Genomic DNA, 24,895 nt, shown 5'->3' on the forward strand with positions numbered 1-24,895 from the left:
CCCAGGGACTCCATATCCCCCTCGGAAGCCTGTTCTGCATACTTTGCACATAGGGTACTGTGGATAAGCCCCCTTCTGGCTGCCAAGTGTTTTTGGTACATGACCTCATGGAAGCCTCACGGCAGCTCTGTGAGGTGGAATCATGATCCCCTTTTGGCTGACAAGGACAACCAAGGAGCCTGTACTGGGCCGCGGAGCAGAGGTCAGTAGACATGGAGGGGAGGGGAGAAGGATGCGAGGTCAGATCCCCAGGCCACGGTGACTTGGGGAGCCACTCTGGTTAGCAATGAGAAGGCTGTGGGGATGGGTTTCTCAGTTTACAAAGTTCGCTGACCCTGGCCACTGGAGGACAGGAGAGTTGTCCCTTACGTGGCAGAGGGATGGGTGGGACAGTGGTGCCTTCTGGTATCTAGGGTGACTGGAAACCATGGAGGGCAGTCTTTCAAACTCTCTGGGCCTCAGTTTCCCTACCCATGCCCTGGGATGAGGGCAACCCTCACCTCTGGCTGGAGCAGCTGCCCGTGGGTGAGTGGCTTTAGGGGCACTCCCGTCATTAATGGACACAGCCCCTGTCCTGGCTGTTTCCCAGACAAGAGAGGCAGCTGCTCCCAAGATTACCCCAGGCCAGGCTTGGGGGAAGGCAGCAGGGACCACAGCCATAGGGAGACCTCTGGGCCATGCCTTCCAGTGTGACAGGTGACAAGGGAGTCTGCCCTGGATACTCTGGGACCCTGGTGGCACAGGCATCAGTGGTACAGTGTCCAGGCCAGTGGATTCTCTGTTACACCCATGGGCCTGTCCCCAGCCTCCTGCACAGGGCCATCTCCTGGGTGATAGAGCACTGGGCTGGGAGCACTTGGCTGGCCTGGCCAAGCACAGATGGACAGGCTGTGCCACCTCTCCAGGTGCTAGCAGGTGCTCTGGCTCCCATGACACCACTGTGAGGACAGTGGGCCTCACAAGCATTCCTGTTCCTGGTGCTTCATTGCAGACCGTGAGCGAATTGGGCAGGACTCAGCTTATGAGCAGGAGGGGAAGGTGCAGTTTGTGATTGACGCCGTGTATGCCATGGGCCATGCGCTGCATGCCATGCACCGAGACCTGTGTCCCGGCCGCGTAGGGCTCTGCCCGCGCATGGATCCCGTGGATGGCTCCCAGCTGCTTAAGTACATCCGAAGTGTCAACTTCTCAGGTGGGGGTGTAATGCGGGCCCTGTCCCATCCTGGGTATCCTGGGCCATGCCCGAGGGAAGGGGGCCTGAGACTTTGTGGGGTGGGAATGGGAAGCCTCTTCTGATGTTTCCAAGGGGTAAAATCTCCCAGGATGTTCCATGAAGGATTGCATCAGAGAGGTCTCTGCCCCAGGCTCATCATCGTCCCTGCCTCTGGGGCCCACCCTTACAGGCATTGCAGGGAACCCTGTGACCTTCAGTGAGAATGAAGACGCACCTGGGTGCTATGACATCTACCAATACCAGCTGCAAAACAGCTCTGCCGAGTACAAGGTCATTGGCTCCTGGACTGACCACCTGCACCTTAGAGTAAGTGGGAAGGCGGGGAGTGGGTGAAGAGTCAGTCGCACAGCTCCAGCCCCTGGGAGGGAGGCCCAAGGGGAGGCTGCTGCTGATTACTCGGACCTCCAGGATTGCTGCTGCCAGCCTGGGGCTTCCTTCCCAGGGCCCTGTCCCAGACCTCAGCGGTTCTGAGGCCCCCACCCTAAAATGGAAGTCAGAAGAGTCGGAGTTCTGCGGCCATTCTGGTCCCTGCCCTCTTCCTTAGCCTGGGGGCTTCTTACCTTTTACCCACTGAGCAGGGGATGGGGGACACTGGATAGAGGAATTCACACTGGAGTGAAATGGCTCAAAGGCTTTTTGGGTGGGTGGATGGGGGTGATGGAGGAATAAGATGAGGAGGGGGAGGGCTACGTTTGGGCAGAGGAGGGAAGGATCCAGGTCAAACGGGGTTTGTGGCACTGGCTGGTGGGTAGCGAGCCAGTTGCCAGTTCCCCAGCCCCATCAGAGCACGATAGAAGGCAGCCATGTTTCTGGGTCCTCCTAGCCACGCCTTCCTAGCTAATAGAGTGTCCCAGGGATGTGACTTTCCCTTTCTGGCCCTCAGTATCCCAGCTGGGAAACACAGCAGTGTTTTTGGAGAGAAAGGACTTTTGATTTGTTCCTGAGAAAGTGCTTGTGGACTTGGTCTCTACCTTGCAAGGGAAGGGGTGAGCCATAAGCAGAGTGGGCCCACTGTGACCCCATGGATGGACTGCAGAGACTCAGACAGGTCCTTGTCTGGCCTCAGTCCTCCTCGTCCCGGGACCTCGTGGGTGCTGCACTGAGGCCCCGCTGTCTCCACTTGTAATCTCTTTCAGCGAGGAACCCCTCAAGCTCTGCTCTTAAAATCACTTTTGGACTGCATGCTCCTTTAGCCTAACCATCTTCTAAGGCAGAGGCAGAACTCTCCTAAGGTCACACTGGCAGGAACAGCCCGTTCCTAAGTGAGGCTCCTTGGATTGCTGAGTGGAGAGAGATGGGCAGAATGGGGTGTGAGGAACACTTGGCAAAGTGGGAAAACACCAAGTGGAGGAGCCTGTCTTGTTTGGGTGCAGTGGGCAGAACAAGGGGGCCGGGGACTGGAACTCACTAGCGGCAGCAGCTAGCACATAGCGAGCACCTGCTGTGTCCCAGCTGCTGCTCTTGGGGATGACAGCTTTGTGAGGCAGGCTCGTATCCCTGTTTTCCAGATGTCCTAACTGAAGGCGGCAGGGACTGGGCAGGTGTGGGTGGCAGTGGGCCCTTCCCTGAAAGTCCCCTCTCTGGGAATACAAGGCCCCTCCACCAGCCAGACCACCTTCATCCCATTCTGACACGGCTCACAATGCCCTCTTAGTCCTCTTGCCTGTGAGGCCCAGACAGAACTGAGAGGGTGGCAGGAGGTAAGCGGGGCTGGGCTTTAACCATCAATTTCCCCACTGTCTCCGTGAGTGGCTCAGTTTGGGCTGTGCTGTGAGGGCCACAGAGCAGGCAAAGTACCTGTAACCACCTACCTGGCCACTGTCCTCCTCCAGGGTCTGAGTGTGGCGGCCTCATGCCACTGGTGCCTGGGACCTTGTCACCTGTGCAGTTATTCTTTCATAGATGCCACAGAGACTTACTGGGCCTCTACTATGTGCCAGCCTGTGCTGCGGGCTGGAGATATAGCACAGAAATTGACACTATGCTCCCTGCCCTTGTGGAGCTGACATTCTAGTGAAATATTCAAAAGCATATCCATTATGACTCCTTGATTTCTTGGGGAAGTCACCTCAAGGAACAAAGGGCAGAGTGGCTTCATATCTGCTTTTGTTGGGTCAGATGAAAAAACAAAGGCTCAGAAAGAAGCCATTTGCTCAAGGTCACACAGCCAGGTAGCAACAGAACTGTGATCCCAGGACTTGACCTTGGTCACGTCTCTTTCCATTGGAACCACAGAGTTTTCCAGAACACTCGCCACCGCCTGTGCCCTCCCGGGCAGAGTCTTGCCCCTGCAGTTGCATGGCTGCAGGGCACAGGGACCGTCTGCCTCCACATTCCTGCACGGCAGGTTGCGCTTGTCCTTGCTCAGTGTCTTTGGCTTCTGAGGTGATCCACAGCCTGTCATGCCCAGAGTCACAGGACAACCTTCCTTGAGGTTTTCTTCCTACCTTGCCACGGGGCATCCCTGCCTGGCCCACCTTATCCCTTTTGCTCTAAAGCCCTCCCCACACCCCACAACCGGCTGGTTACGCTTTATCAGCAGGTAGCGCCCAGTGCAAGCGCACCAGTCCAGCCAGGCTTGCTGTGCTCTGAGAGTGAGCCTTCCTATGAGCCGCTGTATTTAGAACAGTGGCTTTGAATACAGCTCCCGGGTGTAGTCACGTCCCTTTGCCCGGTGCCCGAGGCTCTTTTGGGACTCTCACTTTCTAGAATATTGTAACATATTCAGTAGGGAGTGACAGCACACATGTGGCTCTTTTGCTCACAGCCATTATGTCTTCAGGGGCATGTAACTGTGAGTAGCACTAATTTAGAGCAAGATGTAAAGAAATGCTAACCCCTGAGCATACATTAAGCATCCTCTGATGAAACCTTTGTTCGCTGCCCTCTGATGAATCCAACCCCCTGTACTGCTTGGCAGGGGCGCCTTGGGCTGGGCCGTAGGGCAGCACATTCACCATACTCCAGTGTGAGCAGGAATTGTCTGGGGGTCTTGTTGACACTCAGATTCTGGGTTAGTAGGTCTATGGGGCTGGAATTTGCCTTTCCAACAAACTCTTGGGTAAGGCTGCTGCCGCCCGGGGAACTGCTGTGGGTAGCAAGGCCTTAGGGGCTGAGAGCCAGGACTCCTGAGTTCTCTCTGCTCTGCCACTAGTGTTTCCTAGGTTGTCACTACTGCTTTTGGGCTCAGTTTCTTCATATGAGTCTTGAGAGTTTGGGGTTCAATCAGGATTCCCTACAGGCCAATTATGTCTGAGTTATGCTGGAGAGCTTGTTTAATTTCAGCTGCTAGATGCAGTACCTCCCTGTGGGCTCCGGGCAGCTGGACGATTTGGGTGTGGGGCTACAGGGTGCCCCCACCCAGTGGGATGGTCCGGGGTGCTGGATGGCATGTTCTGAGGCCTGGTGTCATTGTCAGATAGAGCGGATGCACTGGCTGGGGAGCGGCCAGCAGCTGCCCCGCTCCATCTGCAGCGTGCCCTGCCAGCCGGGCGAACGGAAGAAGACAGTGAAGGGCATGCCCTGCTGCTGGCACTGCGAGCCTTGCACAGGGTACCAGTACCAGGTGGACCGCTACACCTGCAAGATGTGTCCCTACGACATGCGGCCCACGGAGAACCGCACAGGCTGCCGGCCCATCCCCATCATCAAGCTTGAGTGGGACTCGCCCTGGGCTGTGCTGCCGCTCTTCCTGGCCGTGGTGGGCATCGCGGCCACGTTGTTCGTGGTCATCACCTTTGTGCGCTACAACGACACGCCCATCGTCAAGGCCTCGGGCCGTGAACTGAGCTACGTGCTGCTGGCGGGCATCTTCGTGTGCTACGCCACCACCTTCCTCATGATCGCCGAGCCCGACCTCGGCACCTGCTCGCTGCGCCGCATCTTCCTGGGGCTAGGCATGAGCATCAGCTACGTGGCCCTGCTCACCAAGACCAACAGCATTTACCGCATCTTCGAGCAGGGCAAGCGCTCAGTCAGTGCCCCGCGCTTCATCAGCCCCGCCTCGCAGCTGGCCATCACCTTCAGCCTCATCTAGCTACAACTGCTGGGCATCTGCGTGTGGTTTGTGGTGGACCCCTCCCACTCAGTGGTGGACTTCCAGAACCAGCGAACACTCGACCCCCGCTTTGCCAGGGGTGTGCTCAAGTGCGACATCTCAGATCTGTCACTCATCTGCCTGCTGGGCTACAGCATGCTGCTCATGGTCACATGCACCGTGTATGCCATCAAGACACGCGGTGTGCCTGAGACCTTCAATGAGGCCAAGCCCATTGGCTTCACCATGTACACCACCTGCATCGTCTGGCTGGCCTTCATCCCCATCTTCTTCGGCACCTCACAGTCAGCTGACAAGGTCAGTGGTGGGCGCTGGGGGTGGACAGCGGTGGGTGAGGGCAGTGAGCAGGGGGCAGCCTCCTGAGGCTGGCTGGCCTCTCCTCTGCTCTGGAAATGACTTCTTTTGCATCATTCTGCCTTCTCTCTCAGTTGCAAGTTTTCACTCTGGGTTCTGGGTTTTCCCTCCTCTTTCTCTGTTCTTGCCCCTCCCTCTTCTCTCTCCCCCTTTTTCTGTCTCATCTCTCCTTTTCTCTCTCCTCCTCCTCTCTCCTTCAGCCCTCCTTCACTCCCTCTTTCCATCCTCCTGTTTCCCTTCCCCCCTTCTCTCTCTCCCTGTCTCTCCACCTCTGCTTCCCCTACCCCATCTCCTTCCCTTCTTTCTTCCCCCTGTTCTCTTGCCCCTTCCCCTCTCCTCTCTATCAGCCTGGGAGGCCGTACCCTCTTTCATTCTTCATTCTTTTCTAGACCCCTTTCTCTTCTCTCTCCCTACTCAGCCCTGTCTTCCTTTCGGTCCACTCCTTTCTTCTCCCTCCTCCATCTACCTTTCACAGGATCCCCATGGGACCATCCCTCTTTCCCTAGCCCCAGGCTACCCCGGAAGCCCAAAGGCTAGGGCCTGACAGAGGGCCCTTCCTTCTTGGCTGGAGCTGCAGAGTGGCTATCTCTGCCTCCTGTTGGCCTGGTCTGAGGACCTGGGCATATCCCAAGAGTCCTGTGTGTTCGGCCCACATCCCAGCCCTGGTGCTGGCTGGGTGACTTGGGGGTTTTATCTTGAAGGACTGAGAGTCACTGAAGGCAGGGGCATCATGGTGAACCAAGGGCCTCAGGTCTTGGTCTGAGCTCCATGTATGAGTGTGGGATCTGGGCAAGCCAGTTGGCCTCCCTAGCCTGTTTCTTCATCAGTAAATTGGGGCCATGCCCCTTCTCCTGTAGTCATAATCATAGGACACAGTGGGTGCACAGACAGTTAATACACTGTAAGGAGCATGGAGCCGAGGAAGCCAGAGGGGTGAGAGATGAGGTCAAAGAGGTGACAGAGCAGATGGTGGCAATGACATTGGCTTTTATCATGAATGAGAAGAGAGGCCACTGCGGCTTTCTGAGCAGGCGAGGGTGCTATCTGATGTAGGTTGGAAAGGACCCCCTGGCCACCAAGAGCAGCTGTGAGAAGGTCACTGTCATGCTCTGCAGGAGAGGGTGTCCCAGCAGGTACAGTGGGGAGTGGGGGAGTTGGGCCTGTCTGGAGGCTAGCTGGCCAGGTTTCCAGTGGATGGCACATTGGATGGGAGACCAGAAGAGAGTCAAGGAGGACACCACGCTTTGAGGCCTGAACAATCAGGAAGGAAGGCGTTTCCCGTGCTAAGGAGAAGACAGTGAGAGGAGCCTGTGATGGGGCAGGAGAGAGGGTCCTGTGGATGTCCTAAGTTTGGGATGCTCATTAGACATCCAAGTGTAGCTGCCAAGTCAGTGATTGAATACAGCAGTCTGGAGTTCAGGGGAAGGTTCTACTGAGGAGTCGTCAGCCTGAGGCTGGCATCGAAAGCTATGAGTGCATGGCCAGCTGCGGTGGCTCACGCCTGTAATCCCAGCACTTTGGGAGGCCAAGGCAGGTGGATCACATGAAGTCAAGGGTTTGAGACTAGCCTGACCAACATGGTAAAACCCTGTTTCTATTAAAAAAACAAAAAAGAAGCCAGGTATGGTGGCTCATGCCCGTAATCCAAGCTATTCTGGAGGCTGAGGCAGGAGAAACACTTGAACTTGGGAGATGGAGGTTGCAGTGGGTCAAGATTGCGCCACTGTACTCCAGCCTGGGTGACAGAAGGAGACTTCATCTCCTTTAAAAAGGGATGCCTGGTTTTCAAAGCTGCAATGGGATGGGGTGATCGTCATGTGCAAGACACTCCATCTAACAGCCGTTAGGCCCCTTGGCCACTGGTCAGGGTAGGTCTCATCACCTCCTGCTTACAGATGAGGACATGGGCACAGAGAGGGGGAGTGACTTGCCTTGGTGGCACAGCTGGACTTGACCCCACTTTGTCTAACTCGAGCGCACCCTCCATCCCCAGCACACCCTTCCCCCCTACAGCTCTGGGACACCTCATGCCCTGGGACTTCCCCAGTTTGTGCCCACCTCTTTTTTAACAGCTCCTCAAGGGCCTCTATGGGAGGCACTAAGAGGCAGACCTTGGGGCTGGCAGTGAGTATCCTAAGACCTGAGATCTGAGACAGGGCCTGTTTCAGCAGGGGGATCCCACCTTGCATGCCTGAGCCACACAGCCACCATGCAGCCACTGCGCCCAGCCTGTGCTGTGAGCTGGGTCTCTGGCCCCCACCAGGCATGCTGTGGGAGATCTTCCCTGCTGAGTGCAGGTGCAGGCAGAGGCCTTTACGCTGCTCAATGCTCATGGCCCCCATGGAACCAGCAGGGAGGCCATTCCACATCCCAGGAAGCTGGCAGCTTGAGAAATTACCCTCCACAATACCAGGAGGCCCCTTCCCACACCTCCTCAGGGAGTAAAGGTACCAGGCTGGTGGTAAAGCCACCATGTGGTGGCTAAGCCCCTCCCTCCACCTTGCCATAATTCCCTCTGGCTGCCTGCCAGCAGCCTGCTCCCCAGCAGGGCCCCTGTCATCCCAGGATATCAGGCCCTCCCACCTCCAGTTGATGCAGCCCAGCCCCCAACTCAGCCTCCCTACCCTTTGCAATCTCGCCAGGTGACCTGCCCTCCTCTGATTCCTGCCTTTTTAGGAGGCTTCCCGGGCCCTCCTGTGAAGGGAGTCCCTGAGATGATCAGTTCACAGTCTGAGGGGGGGACAGAGACTTGTTCCAAGTCATACAACAGGCTGGCCTCACACTAATGTTCTCTCTCCCTGGTGACCTAGGACATGGGACATGCCCCTCCCTGCTCTGGGCCTCTGAATGGGGAGGGGTGGAGGAGATATGCTTTGAAGTTGTTGTGGTTCAGCCTCTCAGGCTTCTTAGAGACTCAGGCAACCCTGGGGCGGTGTCTGGGCCATGTTATGCCGAGCTGCAAGATGCCCCAGTGCAGGCTGCAGGTCTGGCTGCTAAGCGTGTGTGTGCGTGTAGATCAAGTGGGGTGTGGCTGTTGTAGGAGTTGTGGTGTGCATACAAAGGTGTGTGTGTGTAGACGTATGTGTGCCTTTTTACACATGTGCATGCTAAGTAGTGCATGTGTGTTGCGTGTGTGCACAGGTGTGTGCCCATGTGCATGCAGATTGAGGGGCTGGGTTGATGGGTGTGCTGAGGGTATGTAGCTGCTGGTGTGTGAATGGATGGGTGGATTGAGTATGTGTGCCCAGGAGTGTTTGTGCACACAGGTGTGTAGATGTGTGAGTGCAAATGTTAGTGTGTGCAGGTGGATGTGTGTAGATGTAAGTACATTTGTTTCTATATATATGTGTGTGTACCCAGGTGTGAAGGGGTGTGTGAGCCCAGTGAGTTGGATGCAGGTGTGCAGCTGTGAGCTCAGGTGTACGTGTCAATGCAGATATGTATGTGTATGTTGATGTGTGTGTGAGCAGGCATGCATGTGTGCACACACACACTTGAACGTGCTCAGCTACACCCATTCCCCTGGGGTGCGCGTGCCGGCGCAGAGTAAAGCTGTCTGTGCCGCTCTAGTGAGCAGGCAGATGGATTTCCCAGCCTTAGCCTGGATTTCCAAGGTTTAACACTGCAGCCATTTGGAATTACACTGAGCGGGCTTTCTCCACTATATGGCGTTACTGCTCAGTCATGCTTGTGTAGGATGTGGCTGCAGAGGCAGGCAGGGTGTGGGGAAGTTCATGTGTCTGGTTTGTACAGATACTGAGGATCTCGGTTCCTATCAGGGTGGGCCTACAGAAGCACAAGGCAGGCAGAGCTCCTTGGTGCCCCCACTGGGGCCCCTTGAACTCTGTATCCCCAGACCTAGTACAAAAGCAGGAAATTCATCATCCACATCTACAGCTGCTCCTTCCTGTGCCCTTTCCTCACCCCAGGTGTCCTCTGTCCTCCCACATCAAACCCAGCTCAGACCACATCCTTCACTGTGGGGAGCACGTGCCTAGTGAGGCTGAATGGAGGATTCCTCACAGAGGACGGGGTACAGTGAGGGCCCATCCACACAGGGGAGCCGGGGTGGTGGGAGTTCAGGCACCAGCGGGTTTAGAGAGTGGGTGGGAGAGGAGGGAGATCACAGCCCAGAGGGCGCCTCTCACTCTGCCTGCCTTTAAGACCCTTATGGTGCCTGGGTCCAGCGCCCCAGGGAGTGCTGGGAGTGCCAGCTGGGGTCTAGAGGACCACTGTTTCTCTGCTAAGGGTTAACCTGCTACCACCTCCTGGTGGCCATGTGTGCCTTCACAGAGGGGCTCAGAAACCATGTCTGAGCCAGAGGCAGGCTCCTGGGGTGGGGCTCAAATTCCACACCCTGGGGCAAGGAGCAGAACTGGGGGTGGACAGCCCGGCTCCCTCCTGCTGTGTACAGGGCCTACCTCCCAGCAGGGGATGGCTAGAGGAGCCCCCCAGGGCCCATGCTGGGATGGAGGGTTTTGATCTTTTTATACCCCATCTTGTATTTTGTTTGAAGAAAGGCTCTTAGGCTGAAAAACAAAATAGAACACGAATGACTGCTCATGCCTGTGTTCCGAGTTGGCTAAAATTTTCAGGGCCCAGCAAAAAATGAAAACGATGGGCCCACTGTTCAGAAATTACCCACAATTCAATATGGTGGCAGCAGGACCTTAAAGCGAGAGCTGGCCCTTGTAGGGCCCCTGGGTGACTGCACAGTTGTACACCCATAGCACTGGCCCTGTCTGTGTTCACAGAGGGGCGTCTGGTGCCCAGAGAGGGGAGAAAACTTGCCAGCATCCCACAGTGGGCTGGGGCTGAGTAGATTCTGGAACCCAGGCCACTGACCCTCAACATAGAACTGTGTCCCCTGCAAGGGTTCCTCTGCCTCTATCCCTGGTCCCTGGTCCCACCAACTCCATACGGCCCATTACACTCCACCCATCAATAAGGAGCAGGCAAAGGGTCTAAGATGGGTGTCTCACCTGGAATACAACCCCTATACCCAAGAACCCCCAGGGTGAGAGGAGAGCCAGCCCCTGCCCTCAGGGAACCCTGATGTAATGAGGGAGATACACCTTGTCCCCAGGGAACTACCACCCCATGGTGAAGACCCAGATGACCAGCCAACTCTCCAGTGGCCCAGGACTCTATGATATTCCCCATGGGTCTGTTTTGATGCTCTGGAGCCTCTCCCCGCCCTCTCACCATGATCATCCCGCCTTCTCTCACCCTGATATCTTGGGCAGGAGAGACGGCCAGCATCCCCCTGCCGTCTGGTCATGACCTTTCCCTCTGGGAGAGCCCTACGCCCAGGGTTGAGAGTATAGGTGGTGTATGAGGATGGAGGGACGTGTGCTTACTGGGGGACAGGCTTTCATTTCCCCTGAGCCTGTGACATTTTCCTGAACTAGTAGCTGCTCTCGGCTTTCTTCCCCTCGGAGCTCTGCCTGACGTGGGCCACGCTGGCCTGGAGGCTGGGCTTTGAAAAGTGTCAGAGCCTCGGCTCGGGCATGTCATAGCTATCCGGCTGTCCCCCATGTCCCCTATGTCTCTTCTCAGTTTCACCTCAGTGCGTGCGATCACTAAAAGCAACTTTGACATGGCTTTACAGTCTGTGCCTTGGGTTCCCTTATGGTTTAGGTGAGGTAGCTGCTTTTGTCCCATTGCATGAGGAAAAGACAGAGGCCCACAGAAGGGCAGGACTCTCCTTTTAGGCCCTGCAGCTTCTCTAGCACCTCTCCCAAAGGTAGGAAACCCAGGGCAGGGTGGCTGGAAATGAAGGTTGTACCATCCAGTGTCACGAGGCATTTATGGAGGGGCGTGCAAGGGACAGGGAGGAATGTAAGAACTGGAAGACCTGGTCCCTACATGGGGGGTACTGCCAGATGGGGCCAGGGCCCCTGCGCCTTCAGGACACAAGTCCAGACCTGTGTCCACACTGCTGGTCTGGGTATAAGAAATGAAAGGTGTCATGGGTGCCTACAGAGCTGGGGGTCAGGAGAGGCTTCCTGGAGGTGGCACATCATCCACATTCCAGGGCAGGGCCCAGCCCAGAAAGAGCAGTTTTGGGGAATAGCATTTCCTGCCTCCCTCATGCCCAGACCCAGGAGGCTTAGCTTGGGTCTCCTTTGGTCCCACCTTGGTGGAGGGGTTCAGAGGGGCAGCTGAGGCCTGGAGAACCTGGAGGAAACAGGAGGCAGGGAGGGGAATCCCAGACGGGGAACAGTGGGAATTGCCAGGCCCTGCCTGGAAGGCCTTACTATTGTAAAATGGATTATCCGACACCCAGATTAATGGGCTTTCATTTTTGCTAAACATCTGTCACCGTTAGTGCTGGCGAGCGAGCGTGAAATGAGCTCTGACTAGTGCCACCACCATATCGCGATGGGCGCTGAGGATCCTGGGCTCTGCACCGGGGACCATCAGTTGGGAGCAGTCACTGAATGGGGGCCTGGTCTGAGGGGCTGTGGCATGGTCACGGGATGTTATTCCAAGGCACCAAGGGGTGCTCCTCTCACCCTCAGCCCTGAGAAGGGCGGGTTGTGGTCTCCTGAGAGCCCCTCGTCAGGCGTGCCATCTCTGCATAGCAAATAACAGCAGTAAGCTGAAATGGCACTTACCATGTGCCAGATGTTTTCCACACTTTTTAAACATTTATTAAGTCACTTAATTCTCACAACAACCCTAGGAGGTAAGTACTGTCATGATCACGCCCATATTATATATTAGGTAACAGAGGCACAAGGATGTGATGTGTCCAAGATCACACAGCTGGAAGTGGTGAGCCAAGATCTGAATACAGAAACCCTGGTCTGCAGTCTCAGCTCCCTGTCAGGACTCCCTGATGCCTGAAGGCAGCGGGATGCAGGGGGGGGGTCCCCATGTGCGTCCCTGGGTGGGAAGTGGCGGGGGTCAGGGCCTGCAGTCAGGGCGGAGCCTGCTCTGATGCCGCCCTGCCCTCCGCCAGCTGTACATCCAGACGACGGCGCTGACGGTCTCCGTGAGTCTGAGCGCCTCGGTGTCCCTGGGAATGCTCTACATGCCCAAGGTGTACATCATCCTCTTCCACCTGGAGCAGAACGTGCCCAAGCGCAAACACAGCCTCAAAGCCGTCGTGACGGCGGCCGCCATGTCCAACAAGTTCACGCAGAAGGGCAACTTCCGGCCCAATGGCAAGGCCAAGTCTGAGCTCTGCGAAAATCTTGAGGCCCCAGGTGAGCTGACAGCCCCATTCTGTCCCCTCCGGGCCCCGGCCGGCTCCTTTTGCAGCAGGTCAGCTGAGTTCCCTCCCCGCCCCGCCCCATGCCCCATCCTGGGGAGGCGGCGGGGGACACCGGGGGAACCCTGAGGCTACAGGTGGGGACCACCCTCTCAGGGAGAGCCCCGAAGCACCACATCAGAGCCCGTTCTGTCCTGCCCCTCCTGGTGGCCTGGAGAGAACCTCAAGGTTCCCCAGCCGGTGCCCTAGCAGCGCCCTTCTAGCGATCTGTGCCCCACCCCAAGCCAGGCCACCAGGGGGCGCCTGGCCCCTGAGGGTGAGCGGGAATCCCTGGATTTCTCCGTTCTGGGGTCCAGGTCTCTGCCTGTGCCCTTTCAGCTCCTCTGGGAGAAGGGGTCGTCCCAGGGGCCCTGCACACTGGCCCTTTGGTAGCCCGGTGGGGTGGGAGCGGCCCTGGGCCCAGGGGAGCTGTAGCACCCAGCCACCTCCTAGCAGGCACCTGAGTGATGGGGACCCGGGACATGGGCTGGCCAGGACTGGTGGGTGAGGGGCAGGGTGAGGCAGAGGGGCCCGCAGAACTGCCTACTGTGGCGCTAAGGTGGCCGCCTGTCCAGGGATTGTCCGAGGAGACCTGGCAGGAGGTCAGGCTTTGTGGTGGGGGAGGGCACCAGGCAGGACTGTGGCGGCTGAGCGGCAGGCCTGTGGTCTGGGACTGGCCAGGACAGGTCCCTCCAGGGCTGGTTACAGGGCAGTGCCACCATCTTTGCCAACTCCTCTCTTCCTCCGGGAGCCGGCCTGTGCTCCTCTGTTGTGGAGAGTATGCTGGCTCTGACACCCTCCCTGTCTCTGATCAACACCCGATGCCTGTGTGTCCCCCTTTCCCTCCCTTGTGACCTCTGGTTCTTTCCAGACCTCCTCCTCCCCCCAGCCCCACCTATGACCCTGGGGCTCCCTTTGGGTGCCATGCTGGTCCCCATACACAGCTGGGAAGGGGCAGAGGGGCCCATGGGACTCCCACACTTGGCCTTTCATGTATTCCTGGATGTCCAGAAACCCCAGATGATGCCCTGATCAGGCCTTTCTGCATGAGTGGGGACCCCACCCACACCCCAGTTTTCCTCCTTCCCATGGAGACTTCCCTTCTTGGCTCTCAGGTCCCATTCCCTCAAGGCACCCTCTCTGCCATGTGCAGAAGCAGGTCTGTCACATGGGATTTTCCCCAGTGTGCCTGAGAGCTCCTCCCAGAGGTGACATCTGACCCCAAAGGCTGACACTGTGGGTGCTGTGACAGGCCAGGGGGCCCCATAAAGGGTGGGGCCCTCACAGAGAGCTCTGACGGCTCAGCACTGGCCCTGCCTTCTGCTCTTGCTCCAGCCAGTCACCTGGGAACACGGGACAACTACCCACTCCTGCCAGAGAAGGAGGAGTATGGAGGCCTGAGGAGGGAGACCCTGTATCCCCAGACCCCTGCTTCCTGCCCAGGAGGAGCTTGGGGGCCTCCACGCTGTGGGCGGCCCCCACAGGCCTCACTTCCAGCTGCTCTGGGGTTGGGAGGGACTGAGGGGTCTGTAGTCACCCAGACCCCCTGCAGGCCTTGGCATCCTCCCCACAGAAAGTCTTAGGGGCTTCCATGGTAGAGAAAGGGGGAGCCCCCTCCCCATCTTCTGTGTGAAGGCCAGTGGCCAGCACCTTGTGCCCCACTGTCTCTCAGCTCAGTGACAACAGGGGCCATGAAGGCACCAGGCAGGAGCCAGTTGATTAATTCTGGGGACAGCCGGACTGAGGAGGTGTGAGCCGGAGGAGTGGGGAAGTGTCACTCCTGTAGAGCAGGGACATTTTTCACTCTGTCACTGGTGGGCTACATATCTTCACACAAACAACAGAATAAATAATTCAGGGGCCTGATTGTAGGCAGATTGGGTGTGGGTGCGGAGACAAGGGGCGACAAATGGGGGGCTGTCAGCTGGCGCCTAGCGCTGCCTGGCTAATTGTTATCTGAGCCTCCGGCAACTGAAAGCTGGCAACCAGGGCCTGTCATCAGCACTAGGTGGGCTTGGGGCCTCAGCCCACACCCCTCAGCCTTCCTCTCACACTGAGGTTGATCCGGGAGTGTTGCTGTCCCCATCCTGTCCCCACTGCTGGAGTGATTCCAGCCCTGTCCTTCTGCCCAGCGTGTTGCTGTATTTACAGTGTTTCTGGCTGGGCGTGGTGGTTCACACCTGTAATCCCAGCACTTTGGGAGGCTGAGGTGGGCGGATCACGAGGTCAAGAAATTGAGACCATCCTGGCCAACATGGTGAAACCCTGTCTCCACTAAAAATACAAAAATTAGCTGGGCATGGTGGCACACACCTATAATCCCAGCTACTCGAGAGGCTGAGGCAGGAGAATCACTTGAACCCAAAAGGCGGAGGTTGCGGTGAGCTGAGATTGTGCCACTGCACTCCATCCTGGCGACAGAGCGAGACTCCATCTTAAAAACAAAAAAAAGAGTGTTTCTATTCACCTCTTGGCCGACTCCACGTGGTATTTATTGTCACCCCATCTGACAGATGAGAGAATCTTGGCTCTGAGAAGGTCAGTTTGTTGGAAGGGCCACACAGCATGTGTCGAGATTCCCCCATAGCATTGCGGGCAGGACTGGACCCTGTCTCCTGACTTCTGGCCAGAACCCTTCCTTTGGAGCCTCACTGTTAGCTCGTGGGTACCCTGGGCAGACTGTGGCTCCCATTTTCCAGATGGTGCGACTGAGGCTTGGGTGAAAGGCTCCCCAGCTTCTGGAACCTGTGAGCTGGATTTTCTAGGGTAGACAGGTCGGGCATTAGAGGAGAGCAGAGACCCTGCGGTCCTTGCTTTCCATGCGCTCTCTAGTCCACAGCTGCCCCTGGAGCCCCCTGCAGTCGGTGGGGATTTGGTTGTGGCTGCTGAGAGTTTTTTCCACCTCTGAGCCAGGAGTTGCTGACGGGTTTTACAGGCTTGGAAGCTGAGTTTTATCAGTTCCCGGAGGGGCTGATGGCGCCCTGGGGAATTGATTCTCACCAGCCTGACCTGCGGTGATTCGCATAGCCACTGCGGCTATTTTTCTGACCATGGGGGATAGAATGGGGTGAAGATCTTGGGGGCAGTTGGAAGTCCCTCAGGAGAAGTAGTCTAGGCACAAAGGGCCACCCTGCCCATGTTACAGGCAGGGAAACTGAGGCTCAGCAAAGAAGGGGAGGAGCTGCTTGAGGCTCAGAGAGAGTGTGAGGCCTCCCTGCAACTAGAATGTGGGCCCCTGCCCCCAGGGTGCTGATCTGTGCTGATCTCCCTCTCAGCACCTCCTGCCATCCCAGGCCACTTCCTGGATGCTGCCCCATCCAAGCTTCCCTGTCCTGTGTTCCCTCGGCCCTCTTGGTCATCCAGCACCCTTGGAAGGACATGGGTCATTTCAGAGACAGTGGTAATTCTTCACGAACTGTAAGGTGCCATGTTTGTTCTTCTTTTTTTGGCACCATTTCTCTTCCATTGGCACCTGTCCAGGTGGCACCTAAGCCTTGAAACTTGCCCACCCTTATCCAGCTAAGTGATTCTTCATCATCTGCTTGAATTTTTCTATTGACAGAGAGCTCAGGACACTGACTCCATTCAGCTCTGGCCAGGAGAAAGTTCTTCCTTTAACTGAACTGGACTCTGACCTTCATGCCTCCCCACTGGTCCCATGGTGGACCCCTCTGCTCACCCCATCCCCAGCCAGTTTGCTTCTTCCACGTGTGATAGACTGATAGCTGGACACCACGATCCTGTGTTAGTGGGCTTCTAGTTATGCTGCTATGACAAAAAGGTCCCAGAACAGAGCAGCTCAAATCAGACAGATGTTTGTTTCTGCTGTAATAGAACACGGTGGGTGGGTGGGAGTGGGGACCCAGGATCCTTCCATCTCATTCTCCATTGGCTCCCTGAAGATTGAGGCTAGATGATCTCAATGGTTTTCTGCTCATGGAAGGGAAAAGAGAAGAAGAATGGGGGAAAGCCTCATTTTAATTAAATGACATGGGAGTTGCACAGTCCTTCCGTGTGTATTTCATGAGGAAGGGTGCAGTCAGGTAAGGCGTCACCTAGCTGCAAGGGAGGCTGGGAAACAGTCCTTCAGAGTCATGTGCCCAGTGAAACGGGAGAGAGGATTGGGGGGACAACTTGTAGAACACCAACCACATTTGTCCCCCAGTTTCCTCTTTTCCAGACCTGATGCCCCTGGCTGTGTCTGGCAGATGTGCCTCCTTTTTGAGCTGACATATCCCGACCTAGGGTCAGGGCTGCTTTAAGACAAAGGCCAGCTGGTTTCTCCCACCACTGCTTCTCTCCACACTTGCAGACCAGCCCCTGCCCGTGGCAGCAATAGTGCCCTGATTACCGCCACTGAGCTGGCCCCCAGGCCGCTGAGGGAGCCCTGAACCCTGGCTGGGCAAGACAAAACCAAGGGTCTGGCCAGGTCCCTCACCCCTCTGGCCTCAGTTCCTCATCTGGCAAATTAGGTGATGTTTCTTTGGCCTCCTCACTAGACTGCTGTGGGATCTGCACTCTGGAGGGGTGGGGGACACTCACACTGTGCATGAGAGCTGCCGATCACTCAGCTGTGGACAGGAATAGGAGACACCCTGATGTCCCACGCCAGTCCCAGTGTGGAGTAAGGGCCAGATGGACAGGATCAGAAAAGGGGGGCTCAAGACTGAGGGAGACGGGCGCTGCGAGGTAGAAAGGGTGGATGCTCAGAGGGCCGTGGGGCCCCGGGGGACTTGTGTTTCCTTGGGCGTGGGGCAGTGGCTGAGTCAATCCCATGCCTTAGTTTCCAGCCATGCATGGCCCTGCTCCGGTTTTTTTATTATTTCCTCTGTCCCCATTCCCCACTCTCTTTCCCTAGACCGCTGTTCTATTTTAATGTATATTCCTCACGTGTGCATGTCCAAAATGTGTGTGGTTGAACTTCTGAAAGACATTTTTTTGATAATATTTTAAGGTTATATGATGTCATAAAGAAGGTTTCTTTTGAAGTGTGGTAGAATTAGGAGGTGGCAGGGGCCCCATGCTGGGGAGACCCTCACACGGGAGTGGGCTTTGGAAGGGAGCGCCAGAGGGAGGTGGCATCTCTAGAGTGACAAAGGGAAGAGGAAAGGCAAGCAGCCCAGCCAGGCAAAGGCATGGAGGTGGGAAACGTGGGCCCAGTCCCTGGATGGGGAGCTAGGAACAGCAGGAGAAGCTGCTGGATGGGCCAGGCAGGGCCGGTGCACACTTTGGGGTGATGTTGCTTGCTCAGCTCAGGACCGGTGCCATGAGAGTGGGGAGCTGTGGTAGGTTCTTGTGCAGGGCTATGCCCGTGTGGAAGGAGAGTTTGAGAACAGTAGCCCCTGATTCCTGGGTACCCCTGCTCTCTCTCCTTCCAGTGCTGGCCACCAAACAGACTTACGTCACTTACACCAACCATGCAATCTAGCGAGGCCACGGAGCTGAGCAGGAGGAGGAGCCGTGATCCTGTGGATGGTGCGACGGGCCAGAGCCACACTCACACCCAAGGGCCCAGCTGATGTCTTGCCTGCCCGTGGGCGCCCACGGACGTGGCTTGGTGCTGAGGACAGCAGAGACCCTGGCCGTCACTGCTGGCAGCCTGGGAAAGCTGGGTGGGCGACAGGAGGACGAGGGGCCAGGGCAGTGCCAGGCCATCACAGGAACCTGCATCTTGGACCATTGCCCCTCCTGGCCCCAAACCACAGGAGCTCAGGTCATGTGGGCCCCAGTGCTAGACCTCTCCCTCCCTCTGTGTCTATCTGTGCTGCTGGTGACACCCCCGTCTGTCTCCAGCCCTGTCTTTCTGTTCTCTTATCCATTTGTTTTACCTTTCCCCTCTCTGTTGTCCCCGGCTGCTTTCTGTGTCTCGCTTCTGGCTCTTGCCTCTGACTCCTTTCCCTCATCCTCTCTGTCCTCAGCTCCTCCTGCTCTCTTGGGTCCCACCTGTGTCAGTCTTCTGCCGTTTTCTTTCCTGTCCTCCTCCGCTTCATTCTCGTGCAGCCGTTGCTCCGCTCTCCCTGCCACCCTTCCCCAATTCACCAAACCTTCCATGTCACAAAAGAGAAAAAAGAAAAAAAAATCAAAACACAAAAAAGCCAAAACAAAAAAAAATCTCGAGTGTGTTGCCAAGTGCTGCGTCCTCCTGGTGGTCTCTGTGTGTGTCCCTGTGGCCCACAGCCTGCCCGCCTGCCTCACCCGTCTGCCGTGTGTCCTGCCCGCCTGCCTGCCTGCCCCTCCTGCCGACCACACGGAGTTCAGTGCCTGGGTGTTTGGTGATGGTTATTGACAATGTGTAGCGCATGATTGTTTTTATACCAGAACATTTCTAATAAAAATAAACACATGGCTTTGCACCCGGGCTCCACATCCACTGAGGGTCCTGCCACGGGACCGCAGGCTCAGCCTGCCCCTGGAGGGCCTGGACCTAGAGGGAAGCGGGACCTGGGCTGTGGAGACCGAGGGCTTGGGGGCCGTGGAGACTGCTCCCTAGGCTGGGATCTAGGGTGGTGTGGAGAGGCCTTGGGCAGGGAGGGGCCAGGTTTCCAGGTAAGGGGCAGAGACATTGCAGGAAATTCCAGGAATCAGCACCTGGTAGTCCCCTCGGTAGGGAGATGCTCTGTCCCTTGCCCTGCAGCCCTGGGAGGTAACTTTTCTGCTCTTCCTGTCATCTGTCTCACACCTCTCACACCTGGGACTGCCCTCCCGCCCCCGCCCCCCATACCCTGCGCCTCTCTCCTTCCAGCCAGGACATCCTCTTGAGAAGTTAGCTTCCAGGGCTGCCAGCATCACAGCCGTCCCTCGCTGCTTGTGTTGTCTCCAGGTTCGGTGCTAAGACAATGTGTGTCTGCCCTGGAGATCAGTGTGAGGTGTGTGTCCACGTGGGCCCACAAGTGCACAGTACAGGCGTGGCCATGTGGCTGTGTTGGCTGCATGTCTGTGTGCACGCCCTGTGCCTCCATGCACATGTGTGTCTGTCTTGAGTGTCTGATCGTCTGTTTAGGCCCCAGTGGCTTGTGAGGATGCCTGTTTCAGGCCTGTGGCCTGAGACAATCACTGAGAAGGCTCAACCTGCTTCCCTGGTAGGTTGGGAGGTAAGAAGTGAGAGCATTTATGGGCTGGGCCTTGCCAGGGGTAAATTATAGAGCCAGCGACACGATGAGGTTACAGGCAGCAGCTGGAAACGGGCTGCCTGTGCCGCCTCCTCCTGCCCTACCCCTGCCCTGCCCCCAGGTACTGTACCCCCTCCCATCTCCAGGCTAGCTGACAGGGCTATGGGGCACAGTGGAAGGGACTGGAGGAACCCTGGGCAGTGGGCAGGGACTGGGTGTGAGGACATTGAGTTCAATGTCCCAATTCAATTCTGGGACATTGAATCATGCCAGGTGTTATGTCCCCTCCATCAGCCCACTCTTACTCCTGGCCTGGGCATCTCACATACCTGTGAGTAGGAAATCTCTTCTACCCTGGGATCTGTGTGCAGCACCTAGTAGATGCTCAATAAATGTTTGTGCGAGGGAGGCAGGAAGGGAAGCATCTTGCTGATTGTCCTGCTTGTGCACAGTGGCTCCTGAGACCACCACTGCCCAGGAGAGATTCCACCCAGTGCTCCAGCCTAGAGATTCCACCCAGTGCTCCAGCCTAGAGATTCCACCCAGTGCTCCAGCCTAGACATTCCACCCAGTGCTCCAGCCTAGAGATTCCACCCAGTGCTCCAGCCTACTCAGGCAGAACCAGGTTGCCCGATCAAGGGTATCTGCCAAAAGCTTCCAGGGCAGTGGAGGGGAGGGTGATAGGAATGCAGAAAGGGGTCCAGCCAGCTCTCCCCCAGGGTGACTCTGGCAGCACCGCCAGCCTGGGCACCCGGCCTGCTCTGTGGCTCACGCCCCTCCTGAAGTGACTGATGGCCTGAGGCCCAAGGCTAGGTCCAGGGCAGGGCCTGGAGCCCAGGGCTTTGACACTCAGCCCAGGACTTGGCTAGGGCCCCTACATCTGTGGGACACCATCTAGGTTCTAAGGGGGATGCTGCCCGTTGGCTCTCAGAAGGGTCCCTCAGGGATTACCTATCTCCTGCCAGTGGAGAGAAACAGCCCTGCCCTCAGGCAGCTTCCAGTGTGAGGGGGAGATACAGCAGACTGTGTCCCAAAGTCAAATGACTGTGAGAATGAGGTGGGTGGAGGAGGGAAGCCTTGGGTGGGTGTGACTTTGGGCATCTAGCCCGGGGTGCGGAGGTGTGGGTGGGCTCTGTGGGTCTGAGGTGGATGGGAGGGAACCAGGCCCTAGGAAGACCTTTGCCAGCTAGACTTGCAACAGTTGGGAGGGTGGGTGCTGCTGGGGTCCCGGGTCCATCACCCAGGGCCAGTACAGCGAGGGCTGCGGCCTGTCCTAATGCCTGTGGTGGGAGGAATGCCTGGCCCTTCCCGGGCGGCTTGGCTGCTCCCCTTGCTCTCATCCTCAATTATTAATGCCCGGGGAAAGCTGCTAAGTATCTTCAGAACGTTAGATCTCAGCAAGATGTTGGTGGGGGTGGGGGAGGAGGTCAGGGTCTCTGGTGCCCTGGATAGGGAGCCAGTGGCCCCCAGAGACCTTTGCTGTGTGCAAGGGGTATGTTCTCACCCCCTCGGCCTCAGCCTCCTCAATGTTTGAACAAAGGGATTGGACTAGTGGCCATCCCACCCCACAGCACACTTTCTAACCAGCAGGGAACTTACACAGACGCTGGGCCCTCCAGAACACTGGACCTGAACTTCTGCGGGGAGGGCTGGGCATGGGCACAATTTAAAAGCTCTCCTGCAGATAGGCTGTGCAGCCGAGTGGGCCAGGTGTGGTACCAGACTTTGTGAAGTCAGGAGTGAGCAACGTGCCCACTTGAGCTTGCCTGGGGCTCAAGCCCAAGGTTGTGCTGCTACCAGCCTGAGCAGGCACCCAGCAACTTCCAGCCCAGCTGGATGCACAGGGCACCTCTGTGGAACTCCTAGGACCCTGGGGAGACAAGCCGCAGGAGCAGAGGGCAAGCTGGAGTCTCAGGTCCCTTCTGGCTCAGTGGGGCTGTTCTGAGCGATAATGTCCTCTGGTCTGCCCGGCCCATCTCCTCGTCTCAGGCCCCCTCTGTTCCACCGTCTCAGGCCGTGGAGGCAGAGGCATAGATCCAGGCAGGAAAGAGGGCTCAGTGGATCACATGAGAGCCGCCCCCACACCACCTCAGCCTCCAGGCCCTCCAAGGGGTGCCGAGAAACCCCTGAGAAGAAGCCAGGCCTGCAGGAGGCTGGGTGGCCGCTTTCTGACACCGTCACTGGGTTCACCTCCCAGTCCCGGGTTCCCATCTGCCCACTGAACAAGGAGGGGAGACGGAGGCACTCCCCTGGCACTGAGGGCTCCTCCTGTCCTCCTGCCTGCCCTGGATGGTCCCAGCTGCCCGTCAGGGCTTGGCCCTGGCACTCTGAGCCTCACAGGGCTCAGATCCACCCACCCGCCCCCAACCCAGCATGGAATGGCACTCGACACCAGAATCCTACTTCAGTTGGCGAAAGCAGCAATTAGCATCTGATGAGGCTTCTTGCTTTATTTTTAGGTAACCTCCAAGGCCCTGCCTGTGTAATTCAGCCCGCCATTGCTCGGTGGATAATTAAAGCATGTCACTATAATTTGCCTTTTTTTCTATAAAGCCCCATAATTATGTTTTTATTGTGAATGAGGGGGAAAAGGGGGGTGGAGGGAGAAAACAAAGGGAGGTGGGGTTGGTGCAGGAAATGGGGCTTGGCTCCTTCAGCCAGACCTCCTCCTACTCCATCCGCAGAACCAGGACCCCCACCCCCATTCCGGGTGCAGCTACCCCCGGGGACCCACTTAACTTCCAGGGCACCTCTTCCTCCTTTTATTCTAAAACCAGCTCCAGTTTGCTTCAAAGTACAGTGGGCAGGGAGCGGCAGAGCTGAAGCCAAAGTGGCCAAAAGTGGATGATTCTTGAGCAGGGTATGGGCACATGGGAAGTCTTTATCCTGCTCTCTTTCCTGTATGTTGGAAAATTTCCATAATAAAGAGTTAAACCAAACTCCGCTCCCAGGAAAGGGTTTGCTTACTGCTGGGCAACTGTCATCTCCTCTCAGGGCACCTGTTCTTTCTGACTCTGAGGTGAAGGGCTCTTTTTGCACCAGGAGATGCATCTCTCATCATTCTGGTGCTGGTGAGTGCCAGTGGGTGATCCTTCCTGGAGCATCTAAAATTACCCTCCAAGCCTGCAGGCCAGCTGCCCACGTGGTTTGAGGGAGTCCACTGCCCTCAAACATATTCCCAGCTCCAGCATCAGTGCCCAGAATTCTGTGGTTATAGCCTCAGGCTGCTAAGCCAAGGCATGGTCTCCCAAAACGCATCAACCAGCCGGGAACCATGCTGGAGTTCAGCATTAAGACACCAGCTGCCCTGAAGGTGTGGAACAGGGGACAGGTAAGCTTTAAAAGATCTGGTTTTGAAAGAGCTTCCCAGATTACCCAAACTCAAGAACAGGCCCTCCTCCACTTCCTGAGGGCCCCTTCAGCCCCAGACTTCACCCTGTATTCAGCAGCCTTGCTCATAGTTCCCACCCACCGCCAGACTGTCAGCCCCACCATGGCAGGGACTGCTTTCTGTTTCATCACAGCTCAATCTCAGGGGCTAGGACAGGACCTGGCATGTAGCAGGCATACAACAAGTGTTTGCTGAATGAATGAATGAGGGAGACGGGGCTGGAATGGATACTTAGAGGAGACTGTTTAGCTGTATCCCCACCCCCTAGCACTCAGCAATATCTGTCTCTGCCCAAAGTCAGTTTCTTCACTTAAGCTTCCTCAGGCCTTCCCCAGAGGCCTGAGGAGAACACAGATGTAGCACGCTTGTCACTGGGTAGAAAGTGACCCCCATCTCCCTCCTAGGATGACAGGCACCCTGGAGTGGAAATCAGGTGACCTGGATTCTAGGTAAGGCTCTGCCACCAACTTGCTGTGTGCCCTTGGGCAAGCAGCTTTCCTCTCTGGGCCTCGCTTTCTTCATCCTGAAAATAAGGGATTGAGCTGGGAGTGCTCGAATCCTGGGTAAGCAGCCAGCAGTGCAAAAAGGGGAGGCTACTGCCAAGCAGAGTCTTTCTGGGCCAGTTGCTATGGCAACTGTGCACACGCTAGGGGGTTGGGGAGGGGCTTGAGTATGCAAATCAAGCCCTTACTTTGGCTTCCCAGCCCAGATTGTCTGTGACTGGAGGAAGAGGGTTTTTGTTTTGTTTTGTTTTGTTTTGTCTTTTGAGACAGAGTTTCACTCTGTCACCCAGGCTAGAGTGCAGTGGCACGATCTTGGCTCACTGCAACCTCCACCTCCTGGGTTCAAGCAATTCTTCTGCCTCAGCCTCCTAAGTAGCTGGGACTACAGGCACACACCAACATGCCCAGCTAATTAAAAAAAAAAAAAATTTTTTTTTTTTTAATATTTAGTAGAGACAAGGTTTCACCATATTGGCCAGGCTGGTCTCCAACTCCTGACTTCATGATCCACCCACCTCAGCCTCCCATGTGCTCAGTCTGTTAACATTTGGAGCAGTGGAGGAGGATGGAGAGCAGTGGGGGTTGTTGGTGGAGGGGACCAATGAGGGTGGGCCTGCCAGCCCTGCACTCCGCCATTCCTTCACTCATGGGTAAAGAAAGCATAGAACGAGGGGTAAGCTGTGTGTGGCCCCAAAGACCATCCACTGTTCCTCATCGTACACATTAACAGAAGAGGAAACTGAGGTCCATAGAGTCAGGCTGCTTGTCTGGACTTGCGAGGCCTTGGAAACCCCCACCCCACATCCTGCTCACCTGCCCTCCCTCAATCTGGAAAGTTAGGGGAGCGTGTGTTTTTCAGAGGGCCTCGTAAAGACTCTTCTTTCTGAGCTTGTAAGATGCTCTTGGGGAAGCAGGGAGAGGAGCTTGGGGTAAGGATCCAGCTTCATCCAACCCACGGAGGTGGTCGGGGCACAGGCGGGATCTGGGGC

At 56.7% G+C, this 24,895-nt stretch overlaps 1 protein-coding gene and 1 long non-coding RNA gene across 2 annotated transcripts in view; one reads left to right on the plus strand and one right to left on the minus strand.

Annotated features, from left to right (window-relative positions):
* The window catches only part of LOC100409024 (metabotropic glutamate receptor 4-like), a 36,203-nt gene extending 16,947 nt beyond the window's left edge, over nt 1-19,256 (plus strand). Inside the window, 5 exon segments of the mRNA XM_035297646.3 lie at nt 992-1,192; nt 1,404-1,540; nt 4,653-5,588; nt 12,613-12,859; nt 18,282-19,256. Coding sequence (XP_035153537.3) covers nt 992-1,192; nt 1,404-1,540; nt 4,653-5,588; nt 12,613-12,859; nt 18,282-18,331 — 1,571 coding nt within the window. The 3' untranslated portion in view covers nt 18,332-19,256.
* LOC144582082 (uncharacterized) lies at nt 13,979-18,948 on the minus strand. The gene is made up of 3 exons (XR_013533908.1): nt 18,732-18,948; nt 16,583-16,833; nt 13,979-15,337 (listed from the first exon to the last, which is right to left on the minus strand). It is a non-coding gene; the product is annotated as an uncharacterized LOC144582082 (long non-coding RNA).
* Nucleotides 19,257-24,895: the final 5,639 nt, after the last annotated feature.

Source organism: Callithrix jacchus, chromosome 4, assembly GCF_049354715.1.
Source record: "Callithrix jacchus isolate 240 chromosome 4, calJac240_pri, whole genome shotgun sequence".
Taxonomy (NCBI): domain Eukaryota; kingdom Metazoa; phylum Chordata; class Mammalia; order Primates; family Cebidae; genus Callithrix; species Callithrix jacchus.